Source organism: Balearica regulorum, chromosome 7 (assembly GCF_011004875.1).
Source record: "Balearica regulorum gibbericeps isolate bBalReg1 chromosome 7, bBalReg1.pri, whole genome shotgun sequence".
Lineage (NCBI taxonomy): Eukaryota > Metazoa > Chordata > Aves > Gruiformes > Gruidae > Balearica > Balearica regulorum.
Genome location: NC_046190.1, coordinates 21,166,025 through 21,185,808, shown reverse-complemented (window position 1 = coordinate 21,185,808; position 19,784 = coordinate 21,166,025). Strand labels below are relative to the sequence as shown.

The 19,784-nt window shown below is 42.0% G+C and overlaps 1 protein-coding gene across 7 annotated transcripts in view; it reads right to left on the bottom strand.

Annotated features, from left to right (window-relative positions):
• Positions 1 to 9,862, bottom strand: part of WASHC2C (WASH complex subunit 2C) — a 36,346-nt gene extending 26,484 nt beyond the window's left edge. For all 7 annotated transcript variants that reach the window (XR_012836358.1, XM_075758371.1, XM_075758372.1 and 4 more), the window contains exons 1-12: positions 9,785 to 9,862; positions 9,589 to 9,702; positions 8,906 to 9,070; positions 7,197 to 7,262; positions 6,342 to 6,515; positions 5,586 to 5,679; positions 5,148 to 5,206; positions 4,279 to 4,326; positions 2,844 to 2,948; positions 2,229 to 2,316; positions 1,285 to 1,353; positions 807 to 919 (exon numbers count right to left, since the gene is read on the bottom strand). Coding sequence is in view for 6 of the 7 variants with exons in the window: in XM_075758371.1 (XP_075614486.1) it covers positions 807 to 919; positions 1,285 to 1,353; positions 2,229 to 2,316; positions 2,844 to 2,948; positions 4,279 to 4,326; positions 5,148 to 5,206; positions 5,586 to 5,679; positions 6,342 to 6,515; positions 7,197 to 7,262; positions 8,906 to 9,070; positions 9,589 to 9,702; positions 9,785 to 9,829 (1,140 nt within the window). In the remaining variant the exon portion in view is untranslated. The remainder of the gene's footprint in view (positions 1 to 806; positions 920 to 1,284; positions 1,354 to 2,228; positions 2,317 to 2,843; positions 2,949 to 4,278; positions 4,327 to 5,147; positions 5,207 to 5,585; positions 5,680 to 6,341; positions 6,516 to 7,196; positions 7,263 to 8,905; positions 9,071 to 9,588; positions 9,703 to 9,784) is intronic.
• Between the last annotated feature and the right edge of the window lie 9,922 nt (positions 9,863 to 19,784).

Genomic DNA, 19,784 nt, shown 5'->3' with positions numbered 1-19,784 from the left:
GGGGGAAAAGTGGTGAATTTGTTTTGTGTAGCAAAAGACAGCTGCTGATTTTTCTGTGTAGAATAGGGATCCTTAAATCTCAAGTATCCCTGACAGTGGGTTTCTCTCCCCTTTGACATGCACAAACAATACTAAAATAAGGTCAGAAATGCACTTTGTGCATTGTCGTTCATCAAGTCAGCTACAGATACATAGCACAAGAGTAAGCTTAAGGTGAATTTTTCTTGCCAGTGCAAGTAACTCAGTAATTGTGTAACAACCGGATGAAAGAACATAACATAATTGCAATATGGAACTTTTAACAGCACAAAGACAGAAACCCAACAGCATCACTGTCTGGATATGGTTTCTGAAAGATAAAATGGAAAGAGCATCATGTTCTCTTTCCTCTCAAACTTCTCCTACACCCACAGAGAAAGAGAGAATGACAAAACTCAGGATTCTCACTGGCATTTAAATAGAAATCTTCTGGTTAAAAATAAAAAAATAGTATGGCATTTGGTTTAACTCCACAAATAAAAAGTGAGGTAGGTGCTGAGTAAGTGCTGATGGTATTAGAACCTGTCTAATGTAATGATAGGACCACACCTGCATCTCTAGCAGCACTACTGCAAAAGAGAGGGGTTTGTGCCAAGAGTTCTCTTTCTCCACTGGAAAGCTACGCTGTTCCACTGTGCTTGAATGTTACACCGAGCAACAAAATGTTTCCCCACCCTACCTTCCAGACCTGAGAATTTGTCAGGATGCTTTGGTTTTAAAATGGTGGCACACACACACTCCATGTTTATCCTCTCCAGCATTCTCACCTCTTCATCATCAAAGAGACCTGTACCACCACTGAAGAGGCCACCTCTAGACCCAAAGGGTGTGAAGTCTTCATCAGTCAATTTAGGAGGTTTGAAGATGTCATCATCTTCATCTAGAAAGCACAAGAGCCAAGAGCTGTGGTGCAACTGACCAAAGTTTCAGAAAAGGAAATTAAAGAGACATCCAAAATAAAAACTGGTTTAATTCCATCCCGTCTCTCTCAAACATGACACATAGAAAAGCTGCTGTAGTCAGGTTGAATTGTGTATGATTGCTCCACAAGACCACATTTAAGGAGGAACCCTCACTAGCCTTGTTGCTAGCCTTGTTTTACAAGCACATCACAACTTAGATTTGCGTACACACTCACCCCGAAGGATGCATCCCACCCAGTTTCTAGAGCAGATGCCACAATTTCCTAAGCGGTGTCTTACATTCCAACCCACAGTTCAAAAACAAGAGAGGAGGAAATCCTACCATCTGATGGAACTCTCACTTCTTTCTTTGCTTTCAGGGTTTTCTTTGTTTTGGTCTCTGATGACAGGGCTTTAAAAAGAAAAATTCAAAACATAAATAAAATAGTCCATCTTTACTTGTAGACTGTGATCAATCTGTGGTTAAAAGAACCTAAAAAAATAATCTAACCAAGCTGACATATACATTTTCATGGGAATGAGCCCACTGAAGCAATTATATCAAGTACAGGTTCTAAAATTGGCACTTAAAATTGTAATAGCATTATTCTGTCAGATGCCGTGGATTCAACACAGTTGCCCACACAGAGACTAGGGTCACCTGAGATGCCAGAGAGCCACACAGCATTCCAGGTGGCACAGATCTCACAAAGAACCTTTGAGCATCTCAAATGGTTCTAGACATATCATCCTTGATTCAGTTACCTAAAGCAAAGCCAGAGTTTTATTCCCTCTGGCCCTATCATCAAGGTTAGTTCAGTGAAGAGAAGATTTCCTTGTAACTGAACAAGGTAAGCTGGTTAGGTTTTATAGTCTGATACTCACAGACCTAGCATGATTGTTTGAACCACACAAGAACACGTACTGTTCTTGTCTGTTCATGCTCTCAGAATTACAGGTCAAAAGCAAGCTGACAAGCACTTGCCACCTCAATTTCAGTCAGCTATTTTCAACTGTTGCTTTGCTGCTTGGGGAGTGACATATCTCACCTGAAAGCAATGTTTTCCACTATAATATTAAGTGGATTCCAATTCATTCCTATAAGTTATAGTCAAAAGGTTTCTCAGAACACAAAATAGTGTCTTTAACTCCTCTCACTGCGCTTTCACCTAACACATATGCAAATAACAGATCTGTGAAATTTCCTACACAAAATCTCCTGTCCAGCTCTCTCATGAGTCTCCCGCTATCCCATAATAACTTATCAAAGTTAACTATTTAACTTACACGAATGCTCTTCGTCCTGTTTGACTAGTACTTCTCCTTTGATTCGGGCTGCCAGCTCATCTGCAAATGATGTTGGCCTCTTCTTTTTCTGAGGAGTAGGGACAAATAACAGCATATTCCTTATATACAATCTGGTTACCAACTTGATGTAATTCTAATTATAAATACTGTATTCTACAACCTCACTTTTACAATATTCTTTCTAGACTTTGATTGAAACCCTCATAAGAGGCAATACAGCTTTCTATTAAGAAAGCAATTAAGACATTATGTGTGCATCAAGATGAAAAAAGCCATTTCTAGTCCATTATGTGATCCCTTATGATTGCATAAATTTTGAATGTCACCTCATTTTGAGAGCAGGACAAGCAAGAAATCTTTACCACATGCAAACACAACAAGAAGTTTCTTAGTGACCTTCAAAGTCAGCTTTGATGCCAGCTTAGGGTGCAGAAATCCCCTAGTTTAAAGGGATAAGCCTGAACAACCATGTTGAAAGACCATACAGGATTTTGAGAGGCCCTCTCTACAGGATCCCATCCCAGGTAACTGAGAGGACAGATTTTTCATGACAGAAGTCAAATCTCTCTCTCCAGGGAGGCAATAATTACTTACAGGCCTTGTGCTTTCATCTAAGTCTCCATCCTCATCTTCCTCTTTTTCAGAGTCAAAGAGATCACAACCATCATCATCATCTTCATCACTCATCTGTGCTATCCTCTAAAAAACAATAATACCCCATTGTGTTCTCCTGAAGTTGGCATACAAAACAAGCACAAAACCACACCTGCTTAGATAAAATATTTAAAACAAATTTACTGAAAGGAGGGAAACATTTTGCCAGTTTAGGGTACTTCACAGCTTTTGAGAGGTAAGAAAGGAGTGCCTTTAGCTCCAAGCAAGTTGCTGCATTCTCTAGTACACGCCTGTGCTGTATCACTGCACGTTTCTGGGCCAGAGATGCAACTGAAGACACCAAGGTTCTCCTCACAAGGAGTGTATTGCTACTATACACAAGCCCGAGCTGCTCTGGCTGTGCCGCTTCCCTTAGTTTATGAACTCCTCTCCACTAAAGACCTAGTATTTAGCCTTAACTCAGGAACATTGTGATCAGCTAGTAAATAATTACATCATCTTGAGCTATTCCTAAGGTGGATAGCAGAATGACAGACAAGACATGCCCACATCTTGGCTTCAGTTATGCCAGTAAGAAAGAGAGGATGAAAACGATGAAATGAATTGTGAGCTGGGGGCTGGCACAGACAAGGGCCCAGAAGTTAACTGAAGCACTATCCCAAAGATATTTGCTCCTCTTAAAATACATCAGGCATACAAAGTTACCCTCTGAAGGTCAATACAGCTTAATTTAACAGCTGAGTCCCTTTGTAACATTGTTTTATTGATACATAGATTAAGAAGAGTTGCTTTGTGAAACATTGTTCTCTTGGCACTAAGCATTTCAGATTGAGGATCCCCAGCAAAATGTCTTTTGCAGTGGCACACCTAAACATGGGTAAGATTCCTTCTCCTAATACCAAGTACTAAAGTCAGAATTTTCTCAATCTAAACATTTCTTTTCCCTTTTCATTTGTTATCCAAATGGACATATTTTTCAAACATTTCATACTGTTCACATCTTTGATTTCATGTCATACCCAAACTGCACTGTTCCTTATTTCCTGCGCTGCAAGTTCAGAATTGTAATCATAGACCAAATAATCCTACAGGAGCCTCGTTTTCCTGGGGTAGATTCTGTGAACTCTCATGACTCCAAAATTATTCCCGAGGAAAACACAGATCAGGCAATGCCATCCCACATATGCTTTGCATCTAATGATGGCTTGCAATCCTATCTTTAAGCCCAACACAGGTTCAATTTCACAATGCAGTGCCATCTGGCCAGGACAGCCTTCCTGTTCAAGGTTATACAAACCAGTTAACCAAAGTTTTTAATTATTAATCATCTAGTGCTCTTATCTCCTCTTTCTTGCATCCTCACTGTGTCACAAGCGGGAAGTCTTTCAGGTTGTACCAGGGTGCATAACCTTACCATCTTTTGGTCATCTTCACTAGGGTTTCCAAATTCATCATCTGATTCCTGGAACACAAGAGACCCAAAGACAAGTATCACACACTATTTTTGTCCAGTAGTCAAGAGAGGGCTCAGAAGCTCTGGACTTGCTTACATGTGGACATGCAAACCTCCTCACCGTGACCTGACCAAGGAATTGTTTCCCCACCATTGACCATCTTTATGAACAGAGCTCACTAGAAAGTCATTAATTTAGCAAAGACAGCAAGCTCCATCTGACAGTGCATTTGAGTAACTCAAAAGGGATTTAACTTTAATTGAGCAAAGATATCAAAAGCAAACTCCTCAGGAAAAAGGAAGTGCTTCCACAGCACAGTTACAAAGCAGAGACATCCCAGCCAAGGCAGGCAAATTATTTACTTCAGAAATTAATACTTCAATGCAGCAAATTTATGAGGCAAAGCCTAGAGGTGCATGCCTGGCACCTGCTTAACTTTAAACTTGCTCCTGTTAGTCTCCATTCCATTCTTTGTAACTGTAATTTATAACAGATTTGTTCTCCATATATGCAATTCTTGATAAGAACCTGATTTGCTTCACAAAGTGAAATTAGACTGGAATAAAACACTTCAGTTTGAAGAATTCTACTATAATAGCAGTTAGAGTCGATACCACTTTATTGCTTCTCTGAAAAGCTGCAGAGGACACTACCGCATAAGAATAATAATGAAAAGCACGTTTACTACAACCAACATAGGGAACAAACATTGTGCAATGTTATCTTGAGGTCCTATGTGAAAAAGCAAGGTAGCTAACGGCCTCACACACAAGCAAGGACTCATGAATGCTTGTGCAAAGTAGCTGGTACTATGTCACTCGTCACTTACCTCTTCATCTTTCTCTTCACTGTCAATTACACTTCCGCGATCACTATCTACTGATCCTTCTATTTTAAATGAAAACAAGAAAGTTAAGACCAGATATGACATCCGTACACAGAGCGATGTGGTCAGCAGACATATCAACAGCAACTTTAAAGGCTTTGTGAAGAGAACTAAAAATCTTGTGGAAAAGAGGGTGGTTTGGAAGAGCTTTGAAGGCTGCTGAAATTTTAGCACTTTGCGTTTCTACTACACAGAGCACAAGTTACTGACAACTTGCTTTGCACACCGGAAAAATGGTTATTACAGCATGACGCGCATTTTTTTCCCCAGCTAATTACAGTGTGCATCTAAACATGCAAGAACACTATGCAGTAGAAACCAAGCTGTGAGTTAAAACAGACCAGTCTCAGACTAGGAACAAAAAGTCATGTCAGCACATACCTTCACTAGAGAGATCTCCAAGGCCAACATCATCTTGTTCCATAAACTGCTGAGAGCCAATCAAGTAAGGTAAAGGCCTGTCTATATAGAGATCCTGGAAAGAGACAACATAAGGTCTTTCTGACATCTAGGAACAGCTCTTCTGTCTTCATCAGCAACATAGTCTTATATCCCTTGTTTTAACTCAAAGAAGATACAAGCTTGTTTCAGGAGAGTCCCACCAGACACATGGTTCAAGTCAGCAGGCAACTGGGTGGGCCAGCTGAGATTTATTCCTTTTTAACGCTGTGAAAGAAGGGGGCTGCTTCTATTTGTCCCACCTTGTTTTCTAGGCATCATCTAACAGAAGAATACCCTCGCAAAGCCACGCGGGCATCAGTTTTATCCCAAGTCCTGGACCTAGAGTTCTTAATTACTGGGAAAGTAAAAACCACCTATGAAGATATGATTTCTACCTAACGAGCATGAAATTTAAAGGTCCCACTCCACCCAGAACTGAGACTTCCCTTTCCAAGCTCACTGCCATTGAGCTAATTCCTTTTAGGGTGCCATACCCAATGCCAACTGCAAGACAAGCAGGCTACACAAGGAATAGCTCAGCAAGGAGCACTTCTTCAGATGTAGTCATCATATGCTCTTTTTAGGTAACTAATATCAATTTTATACCAACACAGCGATACTGCTGACAGAAGCAAAGAGCAAGTTCAACAAAGCCAAACACAAATCCATGCTCCCAGTAAGAACAGGTCTCTGTACCTTTGGCTCAAGTATCAGTTCCACCCTTTCATTACTTTCTTCCTCTTCTGAGTCAGAGTTGCCTGCTTTGATGTCTAGCTGTTCAAATGCACTGTCCAGAACTTGCAAGCCATAATTCACTGCTTCTTGGATTTTGGGGATCAGATCAGCTTCTTTCTGTTCCCGTGTCTTTTCCTTTAGTAACAGGAACAACACATTCTCATTGCATTTTACTCAAGACTCAATCTCATTGCAACACAGATACAAAATTTTAACTTCAAATTAGCACAATGAAAGCTGTTTCACTATATGTAAGAAAAACAATCTTCATAATCTCTTTTTTTTTCGCTTGTCTTAATTCATCTTTATCAACCCCAGAAACAGAGATGTTCTAAACATCCACACCAGCACAGTACTATCCTATTTATGCTCCCAGCCCAGCAAAGGAACATTTATGGTATAACACACCTAGGCTGTAAGATATACAAAAAGGTCTCTGAGTTTTCATACCTGGGAATTGCAGTTAGATTCTGCTTCCCCAATTCACTACCTCTGAATCCAGTAAAAAGCCCCAAAGCCTCAGTACTCTTGTTGAAAAAACATACGTAGCATTTGAAAATTGATGCATGTGTCCTGTCTACTAGATGCAGTATTGAGCTTGGGGAGGCCCTAACAGATTATCATACACTGTAGTAGCCTCCTATGTTACTGTCAACTTTAAGTTTGAGTGACATACACTATCCAACAGAGACACTTCAAGAAGAAAGGAAACAGTTTGGTTCATAGGCTGTAAATGTTCACAAAATAAGTTTGAAAAGGAGAAGGTAGACAACAGCTACAAACATGTCAGTCCTCAAGGCAGCTTAAGTTAAATACCTGCTCTGTTTTGTCTCCAGTGTCAGCTTTGGGAATAGGCTCTTCCACTTCATCATCATATACTCTCTAAAAAAGTCAAGCAAAGTTAGTTTAAGTAAGAACAACATGCTGCTGCAGGGGCTAAACCATGGACACCACCAAAATAAAATACACTGCTAATGTGTAATTACACATTAATTCATTACACATTTTAAAAAAAAAGCAGCCATGGATGATATCAAGCATCTTCATAGCCTCCTTCATGCATTGAAATCAACATCCCGAAGTTACCATCAGTCAGCCGCTCAACACAACTAAGGCAATTCAAGACGGCAAATGTCACTGCAGTAGTAGAAGACAAGTTGACCATTTAACTCTGTTTACAGATTGACCTGAATATGTAAAAAAAAAAAAAAAAAAGCAAGTAGTGCACTGTTTTAATCCCTCTAACATAAAGCTATTCTAGAAACCTTCAAAGTTGAACCTGAGTTTACTTATGGGTTATTTTCCTTTTATTTTCTGTTATTTCATAGCTTTTCTTCTTCTTGAGTGTCTACCCTTCTCCTGTACTTACAGAGAAGGTTCACATCCTCCCTCAGCCTTCAGTTTGTTCTGATGATCCCTCCCATCCACCTCTTTTAGCACTCTTTTATAGGATCAGCTACAAGGAGACACAGTGGAATAAAAAAATCTCCCTTGAACCTGCAAACCTAAATCCAAGTATCTCAAACACAGGTACTGTTATCTCCTGGGAAGAGACAGATCTCTGACATTAACTAAATTGAGAACTAGAGGCAAGGACCTATTTCTGTGCACTTAAATTTGGGAACAAACAGCTTTAAGCACCCAAGATTTAAGATGTTTGGTACAAACTGTTCCAAGACAGAATTGTTATGCTGAACGGCAAATGTAGGCCAGAAAAGACATCGCAGCTCTGAAAAGACCACCAGCACCACCACAAAAACCCAAAGCAGAAATCCAGATTTCCATTGTCTTGTCCCTTGCCAGCATCTTTCCAATAATAGCATCATGGCTTCAGATGAGACACATGTAGCCTGAAAACAATGTTGATCGAAACAAAACACCTGATAAAACTCATGGTGCTAAAAACCCCTCCACAAATCTGAAAGACTATTAAAGCTCTGCATCTTAATTATACACATGCTCCTAGTGATACAATGTTGTAACAGGCTTTCAAGTCTAGCTTTTACCTTTCTAAAACAGCAATATTCATAAAGTGGGAACATTCACCAACAAATATGCTCATCATGACCAAACGTAACAAACAACCACCTGCAGTTCAACACCTTTAATACTAACTGCTTTTAGCATAAAATAACACCACTGGACAGATTTACAGCATCGTATAACATTCCCCACATTTAGATAGCCAAGTGCAGCAAAATGCTACATTCATGCTACCTGTAAAGATATATCAAGACATCCCAGAGATCCCAACTCATTCATAGTCCTAAAAATGAAGCTCTGATCTCCATGTCTATATATAAACATGGAGGGAAGGTACCTCAGAAGAAGCAAAAATGCATCTGCAAATATTGGATAGTGCATGACTCACAAAGCAATTAAGACACTCTTCAACAGAAAACAATTAAAAGCCACTTTATCTCTAAATTAACTTGCCAAAAAGCCAAATCACTTCTCCACATTACAGTGAAGGACAACACCAATGTTTTAAGTACAAGCCTGATGCTGTACAAGAACATACTCACGTTCTCTATGAACTGTGTATTGGATAACATAAGAAAGTCATTGAAGACATTATGAAGGCGACAGTCTGTGGCTTTTGTTTCACTAATCAATCCATCTACTTGTTTTTTGATTTCATGAGTCCTGGAAATGGTTTGCTGTGAGAACTCTTGCAGAAAATGCAGAAGCTGTTTACAACAGAGAAAAGCAACAGTCAGCATCCAATTCCTTTTTCTTTTGGCACCATTTATGACTCGAGCAGTGTTGATCGTACACTTCAACTGAGCATCCAATTAAACACAGTTTAGACTGAAGCACCCCCACGTACACCCAGGACCAAGTTTCATGCTACTCTGTTTCCACGCTATTCTGCCTTTCCTTTCGGGCCACCTCCTCATAGCAGTTTTCTGGGCCGGTCCGGAGGGCTGAAGCAACGGGAGAGCCTGCCGACCGACCAGCTCTGACTGGGCTCCACCCGGCGGGGCGCCGGAGGGCTGCTGCCACAGGGCCCCTCCCGGGGCAGGCGGGCCGACCCCCGGAAGCTGCTCGGGCCAGCGAGGGGCAGCACCGCCCCGCACACGGTCCCGCCCGACACCCCCCCAAACCCCGGCGTGCAGGGAGCACCGGCCCCCGGGGACCTGCAGCCGGGACAGCCTCGGCCCGCTCGCTCTCCAGGCTCAGGCCCGATCCCGGTCGCACCGCTCACCCCGGCGTCCGAGGCCAAGGACCAGCTCTGGCTGCCCTTACGAATCTCCTCCAGCGACCAGGGCCGCTCCCACACCGCCGCCGGCTCCGCCGCGTCCCGCGGGGCTCCGTTCATCTGCGGGAGAAGGGCAGTAAGCCGAGATATCGGTGCCGCAGCAGCTGCATGCAGAGACCCGCCGACCCGCTCCGGCGCTAACCGTGACCACGGGCCGCGCTGCTCCTTCCGCGCCCGCCGGCGCCATCCGCCGCGCCGCCCACCCGGCAGTCAGCTGAGCGCCCTCACGTGATCCGCCGCCCGGCCCCGCCCCGTCCCGTCCCGCGCGACGTGCGTACGGGCAGGGCGGCAGGGGGCGCGGCGGCACCGCGCGGAGAGCGGGCAGGGGCGCGGGGCAGCGCAGGCAGGGGCGCGCCCGTTCCCCCGCCTCAGGTGAACTCCAAGCCCGCAGACGCGCGGGTGAAGGCACAGGGGCACGGTGTCCTCTGCACGGGGCTGCGGCAGCCGGGGGACACCCCTGCAGCCCAGCCCGGCAGCCCCGGAGGAGCGGAGGCCTCACCTGGGCACCCACCCGGTCCTATATCTGCCATCACGGCCTGCAGCCCCGGCTGGGTGGCTGAACTAAGGTGGCTGAGCTTGCTCCCAGCTGGGTGGGGGATGCCCACGCCATGCTTTCTGCGGGTTGTGAGGACCATATCTCCCAGGCGAGGGGAACAGAGAACCAGATGGAAGATGGCTTCCACCACCGCATCTGCTTCCAGGGTCTGACACCCTTCACCGAGAGACCGTTTGTGACTTGTAACCGTCATGTGCGCAGAGGGGCCCTACTCTACACCAGGAACAAAGTCGAGGGTGGCGGGAGGAGCGGGTCGTGGCAACCCGTCTGCAGCACAGCAGCATTGCCCGCTGGAGCACTGCAACCGGGTATGCCGGTGCCCAGTCTTACAAGTAGAGAGGGACCCCTTCCTCCTATTTTTCTTACAAAAGTAAGTGCAAAAGTAAGTGCAAGACTTACAAGTCAGGTTTGATTTAAACTGGATTACTCTTAATAAACCCAAACCAGAATTCCAGGATTTGCTAGCAGAAAATGCTGTATACACTAACATAAATAAATATATGGTACAAATTGTCAGACTGGGATTCACAGCCAATTATCCCTGGGCCTTTGAAGATCAAGCACCCACCAAAATTCCCACTTTCTCGCTAAGTCGTGTTTTTCCAGTGGATTATAAAACCTTGTCATATCACTGCATTTCATATGTTCTATATTACAAGTGAATTAACCAGAAAGGAAATGAAAATGAAATCATCTGTTCTTCCAGCTGGTAACTAAACAATTCATTGGAAATGGCCAATTTAGATCAGCCCTTGATATTAGAACATGGAGTTTGTTTATTTATTTATTGCACTTGACCACACTGATACCACAGAAGACCTTGTGAGGCACCAGGGCACTGGGTGATTTACTTCTTTCTTGCCTTCTTATTTAAATAAGAGAAAATGCCCAAGATCTCCATATATTGATTTTACTGGCTACATCCAGATACTTGAAGGATATTGGTAGGTGAGGGACATAGGAACTTCTTCTAAAAGCAAACTATCATCATATTCCTTTTGATTCTATTTTTCTGTGATTCTATAACAAGATACCATTACTGAACTGGCTCAGACCTTCAACCCTAGTAGGGTTTAAAGAACTTTAATATACTGATAATAAAGCAGAAACTAACAAAGTACATGTAGAAAAATATTAGCCTAGGCTAGTTTCACAACAATGTCTTGAGTAAGAAAGACTTAAAAAACACACAGATGGGATTAATCTAAAATTATTCTCTAAGATGTTTAGTATTTTGCCATAGTTCCTTCCTCCACAACGTTCCAAAAACCAGAAAAAAATCTGCCTTTAGTTACTTTCCATATTCACTGAAATGTGGAATAAAATCCAAAAAGTCCTTTGTTGATAATGAAAAGTTCTATTGGCATGGAACTTTGTGCATTACAAAATGTGAGGTCTGTATCCTCTACGTGTACTGATGCTGAAAATTGTAGGGTCTTACCATCAAGCAGCTTCAGGTCTGGGAGCCTTGCAGATTAGTTTCCATTAAAAAAAAATAAAATAGACAGCAACATGGAACTTGAATGTTCTCTTAGGGGAAATTGTTTATTTGTGGTACACACACCAGTCTCTGAGCAGAGAGGGCCATGAATGGCACAATAAAAATCTGCTTTCTAGAAGTCCCAACCTAAACATTACTGTCAGGGTCCCAAAAAGCATCTCACTCCTAAAATTCCTTTTAGAGAGGAATTTAGACAGGTTCATTTAAAGGTTAGAGAGGAGATGGCAACAAGAAAAATCACTTGCTGTTCCTCTCAGAACTTTCCAAACGAACATGGGATGTAAAGGTATCAAAAATCACATGTCATCAGGGACTAATTTGCATATTGAGAAACAGAACATGTAAGACTGTGAAGAGCTGAGCTCTGATATCCACGCTTACAGGCATGCATTAGCTCTGGGGCATAGTGCTTCTGGAATCAGTTTGGGGGACAAGTTCTTTCCTGCATGGCCACAAGGACGGAAGTTACAGTGGGCTGGTGTCCCTTGTAATTCTGCCAGTCCCTTGCAACTGTTCAGCCTTGTGCATTTGCAGCAGCGTGACATGAGCCAGAGGTCTTTTGGTGGGACTCTGAAAGGCTGCGGTGGAAGTGTTTAAGGTGGGATCAAGCAGTCAAGAGGTTACTGGAAGGTCTCTGTGAATTGCAGAGGTGGGCCAAAGTACAGGACACAAAGGGTTTGAGGAAAATATACACAAGACAGATTTGAGAAACACGGCACATACTGCAATTGCTGCTCTCTTCTGCCCTCCAGTTTGTTTAGAGGAACCAGCACAGCTTAATGGGATGCTATAGTTATGCAGACATGGTGCAAGAGGAAACAAACCTTTATGGATCTCTTCCTGGTCCTACTTCAGTCTATTTTCTGCAGTGTTGCTCTGTGGTGGAGAAAGCCACTGCTCATCCTGAAATTGGTTGTTAGCCCTGTCTAAAAATTTACTACCCCAGACTGCTGCCAGACTGTAAATTCTCTGATTAGTTATGATAAACCAACACTTAAAACTAGAGACAATAGTGATACAAGTTCATTGCTCTACTGTGAAATCTTGCTTACATACAGACTTGGCATCAGAGATACGCCTGAAATTGCAGCTGGCTCTGGGATTTCCCAACTGAGTTGGGGAAACAGATGTAACTATGTGTTTGTAGTTTGCCTCCTCAATGTAGCAATGAAATTAGCAGAGTTTGGATTGAGCAGCGGCGGCTAATCCTGGCACTCTTAGGGATTCTGTGCTATAGCCATCTGGATGGCTTTCTCCCGGCTTAGGTCCCTAAGCTTCCTTCGAGTGAAACCAAGGCATGGAATGGGGACAAGAAATGGTGGGAGAGGTACTACAAACAGTTGCAATTATCCAGACCAAAGAGCACACTAGGACTCCATAATCCACCAGTTTAAGCATAGGTTGTGTTAGCCTCAAAGTTAGTTCTGTATGTCCACAAAGAAACGTCTGTGAATATCAGCACAAGAAGCAATTGCAAAGCAGAGAAGGTATTCTAGTATTTACACTCTTGCACAAGGTGACACCTATTCCTTGCCACAAACGTGGTCGCCAGTGGGTGTCCACCATAACTCCCACAGGCCTATAGGACTGCACAGAACTTTTAGCAGCTGCAGAATGGCTGTAGAAGCCTAAAGGCAAGATGATGCAACCTTGAAAGTAATTTGAAGGACGTTATTGGCCGCTTGTTACGTATGATCACAGCTCACTATCTTGTCACAACTTCTGCAGAGCTGAAAGCAAACATTTTCATTTGGAGTGGATCCTCACTGCTCTCAAACCAAGTAGTTGGGGGTTTTTTGTCCAGAAAATATCCTGCTAAACAACATGGCCAGCTATAAGGAGGTATTGTGTATGCTATACCCATTCACTGCTAGGCCATATGCAACTCTATTAAAGACAGAATGATTTCTAACACACGTACACAGTTTATGAAATAACAGGAAATATTCTTTGTCATACAAGATTATTAGGGGGATCTGATTTTTCTCTTTTACTGATTTTTTTTAATCTGTTTGTGTGAAGCGGCTAGTAAATTCCCATTAGCTTTTGACCATAAGAAACTACAGTTTACAGTAGACAAAGACTTAGAGTTGTAGCATGATATTTAATATAAATCTAAATATAATTCTGTCTTCTTGATAATCTGGGTAATGATATGCCATATAGTTAGCATGGGTAATTTTTTTTTCCCCATGGGTAAAACCTTTGGCAAAAATACTGCTTTCTGTTGCCTTACACTGGAAGTGCTAACAAAAGTTTAAACAGACACAGCACTTGATTAAACTCACAAATATTTACAAGGTAAAAAATGAAAGAGAATACCACAGTCAGCTTTCCCAATAGTTAACAGAAAGCAAATATGTTTTTATAACTTTAGAACAGGATGCAAACAAAAGAAAAAGTCAAGTTACAATTAGAAGATAACCTATATCACACAAGAAAGAACAACACAGTTTTTGCATTGTTCTTCATTTTCCCTGCCGCTCCTTGTTCTCATGCACAGACTGCGTTGTATGGCTTGGTACAGATACGGAGAGATGTGGTTGTCCAAGCCTGGCAATTGCCAGAACTCTCCAGCCTTTAAGAGACAGTCCGAGCACCTGCATTATCTGCAGCTGCAAAAGGACTTGGGGGTGAAGCGTGAAGATGCCTCAGTCTCTAGCGCAGAGTGTAGAAAGGAGTGTCTACAAGTAGAAGTTCGTACTATGTGCTGCCACTGGACCAGCATAGGAGCCTAAAGCCCCCTCCTGCTGGAGATTCATTGCTGGTTAATGGAATGACAGAATACACCTCTTGCCTACCAGTGTATTTATTCATTTCAGGGAATTAAAACCCATTTTTTTCCTTTAAAATAATTAATTATAAACTGTGTGTCAGAAATAAGCACACTGTGATTACCCATGTCACCTAAAAGACCTTGCTGCCATGGACTGAGTCAAATGACTTACTGCAATAAGTTGTTGTGCAAGCAGGAAAAAAAAATAACCAGGCTGATAAACTCAGTTCAGGTAACTAGAAATCCTAAAGGAGGAGAAAAAAAAATCCAGAGCAGAACTGCTAATCCTCTAAAGGAATGTGGACTTGGACACACATGACTCTGTTGGCTCATGGTTTCCCTCACATGGGTTTGATCCTTCTTTGATCCCAAAAGTTCATCTCTCATGGTAAAATCATGGAGGATGGCCATTACCCTGGAGCTCCCTTGGTGTGGGGTAGGAATGCTTACTGTGTGAGGAATGGGGGAAGGTAACTTTGGGGTTCTGTCTCTGGGTTCTGCGGTCCTCCACAATCAGGTAATAAGCTCTGAAACTTGAATCTCTGACACACTTAAGGGAGCCACCTGAAGTAATGCATCAAGTCAGTATCAGAATGAAAAAATAAAAAAGCTCCTGAATCACAGTCCCATGGTTTTCTACTTCAGTCTTCAGCAATACTTTGAAACATTCACAGGACTAGTGAATAGTGCTACCCTCCCACTTTTGTAAACAGATCAAGAAATTGAACTTCATATATCAATTCATATATCATAGTTGATAAAGCAACACAGAGCCAGGATGACTGTGAACTTATGTTATATATAGCAAAGCCTTTCACCAAGCGTGTGCTTGAGAACAAGGAGTGGCTCCACTAGAAACAATGGAACTACCCACATGGCTAAAGCTAAGGATATATTCAGTGCTTTTTCTTGATCCAAGCCCTAAGATCTCATCTGAAGGCTGCAGAAGTTAATGGGAGTTTTCCAAATTTTCTCAGTAGGCTTCAAACCTACTAAATCCTCCACTAGACCAGGTTGCTCAAAGCCCCAGCCAGCCTGGCCTTGAACACTTCCAGGGACAGGGCCATCCACAACTTCTTTGGGCAATCTGTTCCAGGGCCTTACCACCCTCATAGTGAAGAATTTCTTCCTGATATCTAATTGAAATCTACCCTCCTTCAGCTTAAGGCCATCGCCCCTTGTCCTATCACTACATGCCCTTGTGAACAGTCCCTCTCCAGCTTTCCTGTAGGCCCCTTTAGGTACTGGAAGGTGCTATAAGGTCTCCATGGAGCCTTCTTTTCTCTAGGCTAAACAACCCCAACTCTCTCAGCCTGTCTTCATAGGAGATGTGCTCCAGCCCCTTGATCATCTTCATGGCCCTCCTCTGGACTTGCTTGAGCAGGTCCATGTCTGTCTTAAGCTGGGAACCCCAGAGCTGGACACAGCATTCCAGGTGGGGTGTCATGAGAGCTGAGGAGAGTCATCTCCCTCAACCTGCTGGCCACACTTTTTTTTGACGCAACCCAGGATGCAGTTGGCTTTCTGGGCTGCTAGTGCACATTGCTACCTCATATTCAGTTCTTCATCCACAAATACCCCCAAGTCCTTTTCTGCAGGGCTGCTCTCAATCCAATCATTGCCCAGCCTGTATCCACATTTGGGATTACTTTAACTCAGGTGCAGGACACCTTACACTTGGCCTTGTTGAACTTTATAAGGTTTGCATGGGCCCAGCTCTCAAGCCTGTTAAGATCCCTCTGAATGGCATCCCTTCCCTCTAGAGTATCAACCACACCACTCAGCTTGGTGTGGTTAAACGTGAACTTTACATTTAAAAAGGAAAGAAAAGCATATTCCTTTTTATGTGAAACTGTATACATCAGAATTATACATGCTTAGATGAACAGCTGAAGGCAGCTACAAAGGGAATAAAGCTGTGGGGCAGTTCTAGAAGCATACAAAAAAATTCTTGCTATGTCCTGTGTAAACTTATTCATGCTCAGAGAATTCATTCCCGTAAGAGCAACATTGCCTCTAAATCTATTAAAGGATCATGACTTCAATTGCTGCAGATGGACTGCTGCTGCAGAGTATACATCAATCCTGATATGCAGAAGTGGCCTCTCCTGACCACAACAGTGCCAAATCTAGTCTAGCAGGGTATAATATGGTGTTTCTCTCCAAGAACATTATTCTAAACTCTTGCTTATACTCCAGAGTTCCTTAACAGTAATGAATTTAAATTAGTTTATTTAACCCAGTGCAAAAACATTTAGTTACACTTAAAAGGAATCTCTCTAGCAGTTTATCTTTAGCTGAGTGGGAATTTACTTAAACTATTACCAAACTACTACTTAAACCTATTATTATGTTTAAATTGACATAAAGTTTACTACACTTAAAATAAAGGAGGAGCATCTGCTAGGTTTTACATCCATTTAACTAGAAGATTTTTAAATAGCCTGGAAATGAAACCAGAGGAATGAGGCTTTTCTCTCTCTAGCTCTAAAAACACTCTTGACATACAGCCTGGTAACAGTAGATTACTGTGAGCTGCAAATTGCTGGTGGGTCATGAAGCAGGATTGTGGGGACAGGACAAGGGTAAATGGCATCGCCTTCCTTTCCATCACCCCAAATCAACCTGCCTTTTAGAAGGTCCTATACAAGTACTTCTAACCAGTACAAAAGTAATACCATAGCAGCTGGATGGGATAACCTTTTGAGAGATTTCTCCAGGTGTCAACACTTCAGAGAAAACTCTTTCTGATAAGCTGAAAGAGACCAGACATGTTTAGCAGCATTCAACAAGGAAACTAGGAAAGGTCTGAGTATGAAATCCTTAGCAGCTGTCCTACCAACAAAGCCTTAAACAAGTGTTCTGCTTTTTAGTAGTCTGGCATTCAGAGAAGGCAGACCTTCAACGCTGTGTGTTGTCATAACCCAACTATCAACTTCATAGGAATAATGCAAATGACCAGAAATGGCTGAGCTGATCACAAGGATGATATACTTTTCACAGGACAGCTTGTCAGGCAGTTTTGTCTCTCTTCATGCTATATGACAACTGGTGAAAAGCAAATTAATGCAGTGCCGTGGAAGCAATCATTCTTGAAAGAAAGTGTATTAAAAAAGCAATGGAGAAGTAGATGGATCTAAGACTTCCGGAAGAGACTAAATTCTTTTAAAGCAAGATCTGCATGTCCTGAGGCAGGAGGTTCAAAGGCACTTAGAGGAATGTCAGCCTACCAGCAGACAATCAGCAGTGCAGCTGGCAGGGCTCCAGCATCTTCAGCAAGAACTCATTGGCAGAAGAATAAGGTGTTCTGCCTAACAAGTGCTTTGAAAGCAAAAAAACAGTCTTGCTCTGAGCTCTCTATGAAAAACCACAAAAGAACTGGCATAAAATTTCCTGTCAAGCCCAGGGTGACCTGGGGATAGCAAAGCCTGGACATAGTAGGTGAAGGGACGGCAATGCTGTAAAACTGATGCAAGCCATGGGTTGGTGCACATCATCTAGAGTTTCTCTAAACTTGTATGACACCCTTATATCAAGTGATCTTGGAGAAAATATAAAATCATTGCTGATAGGATTTGCAAACAATGCTTAACGTGACAAATAATGACTAAGCTGATTGGCTTGATGGTGAAATCCACGCTTTAGAGATTTTTTTTTAAATTTTGTAGGAATAGGGATTATTTTAAAACTCTGTAACACATAAAATCTATATTAACAACAGTACCCCTGAGAAGAATTTAGAGATGGAAAGCAAATATTTTGTATCTAGAACGTTATGGTGCTTAAGACAGCAGATGTGATCCCTGGATGTATACACAGGAAAGGCATTATGTCCTTCATAGTATCTGGGGTCATTTCCACAACACCTACAAGGTTTCATACATTCTTCTATACTCAGATTTGAAATGAGATACTGTCAGATTGGAGACTGTTCAGTAATGGGTTACAGGAATGAAAGGAAATCTGTGCTACACAACTGAAGACTAAAACCACTGTACTCACACTCTGTAAGCACAGACAAGAGGAAGATTTTGATGCTAAAGTACTACTGTCTAGTATGCCAGAAGCAAAGGGTGAGAAGGGAAATTTATTGAATTTTCTCAATGACATAAACATGATTTTAATGAAATGAAAGTTTTAAAACATGTAGTGATTCTATCAGAACAAAAAAAATATGTCAGATGTATAGTCTGTAAAATTGAATGCTTAGTAACTTTTCATGAATTATGTATTTCTTACTAAAGGATTATCAAACCTGCACAGACTTCCACTTCAGCATTTCCTCCAATGTGGTCATGAATTATGTCACGTGGTTTACTTAATTTTTTTATTTATTTATTTTTCCTCCTCATGAATTCTTAAAGTATTAGTACTTAGAAATACATAGTGCATAGAAGGAAATGAATGACAAAAAAAAAAAAAAAGCCCCAAATTATTTAGCTTGTAGTACAGTCAAATTTTATTGGATTTATTTGTCCAGAGATTCTAAAGGTAATCTTAAACTCATATGCCAAATTTCCTGTAGCTGGTGATAAATCTCCCACAGGAATGAGTTTCAAACTGCTTGCCAGCATCTGTAGCAAAGTATTTCTTTTTGAAACATAGGTACGGCCACAGTCTGTTACTTCATTTTAAAAAGAGGATGCGGGAGCAAGAGAAAGCAGAGTATTTGATCGGCACTCTGAAATTTATAACTGCTTGTGAAAGTATTTCGCACATGTAACAGTGACCCCATACTCTATCACAGTTCAGGTCAAAGCCTGAACAGTCCCACAGGAGCAACAACAGGCTTTTGATTTGAGAGGAAATCCTTATTTTAGTTGAGGAGAAAGAGAAATATTGTGATGTGATCCAACTTTGACTAAGATCTGAATGTTAAGAGGTTTTAATACTGGTAATGGCCAAGTACCTTCAGTTATCTTACAGTGCACACCACAGCATTAAACATGAGTATGCAAAGATCTGGCAAAAGCTCCCTAAAGCTATTAATACCTATTTCCCTACTCTAAAGCACATTCCAGCCCACTGATTCCAGAAATGGTCAGCATGCATTTCTGCCACAGCTAAAAATCACCTAACCGTACAATACTGCCTGCAGCACAGCTATCGATACTTGTATTTCATCAGAAAGGCATTTCTTCTAATCAAAATTCTTCCAAGGAATACAAAGTTCCAGGTTCAACCTTTTACCCAGGTCAGTGCTCTACAGAATCAAACATTTTCGCATTGCCAGCTGGCAAAATTTCAGTGATTTCTTCATAAATTTCAACATAACTGCATTTGAGTTGAGTCAGCTTTTTTTTTCCTAG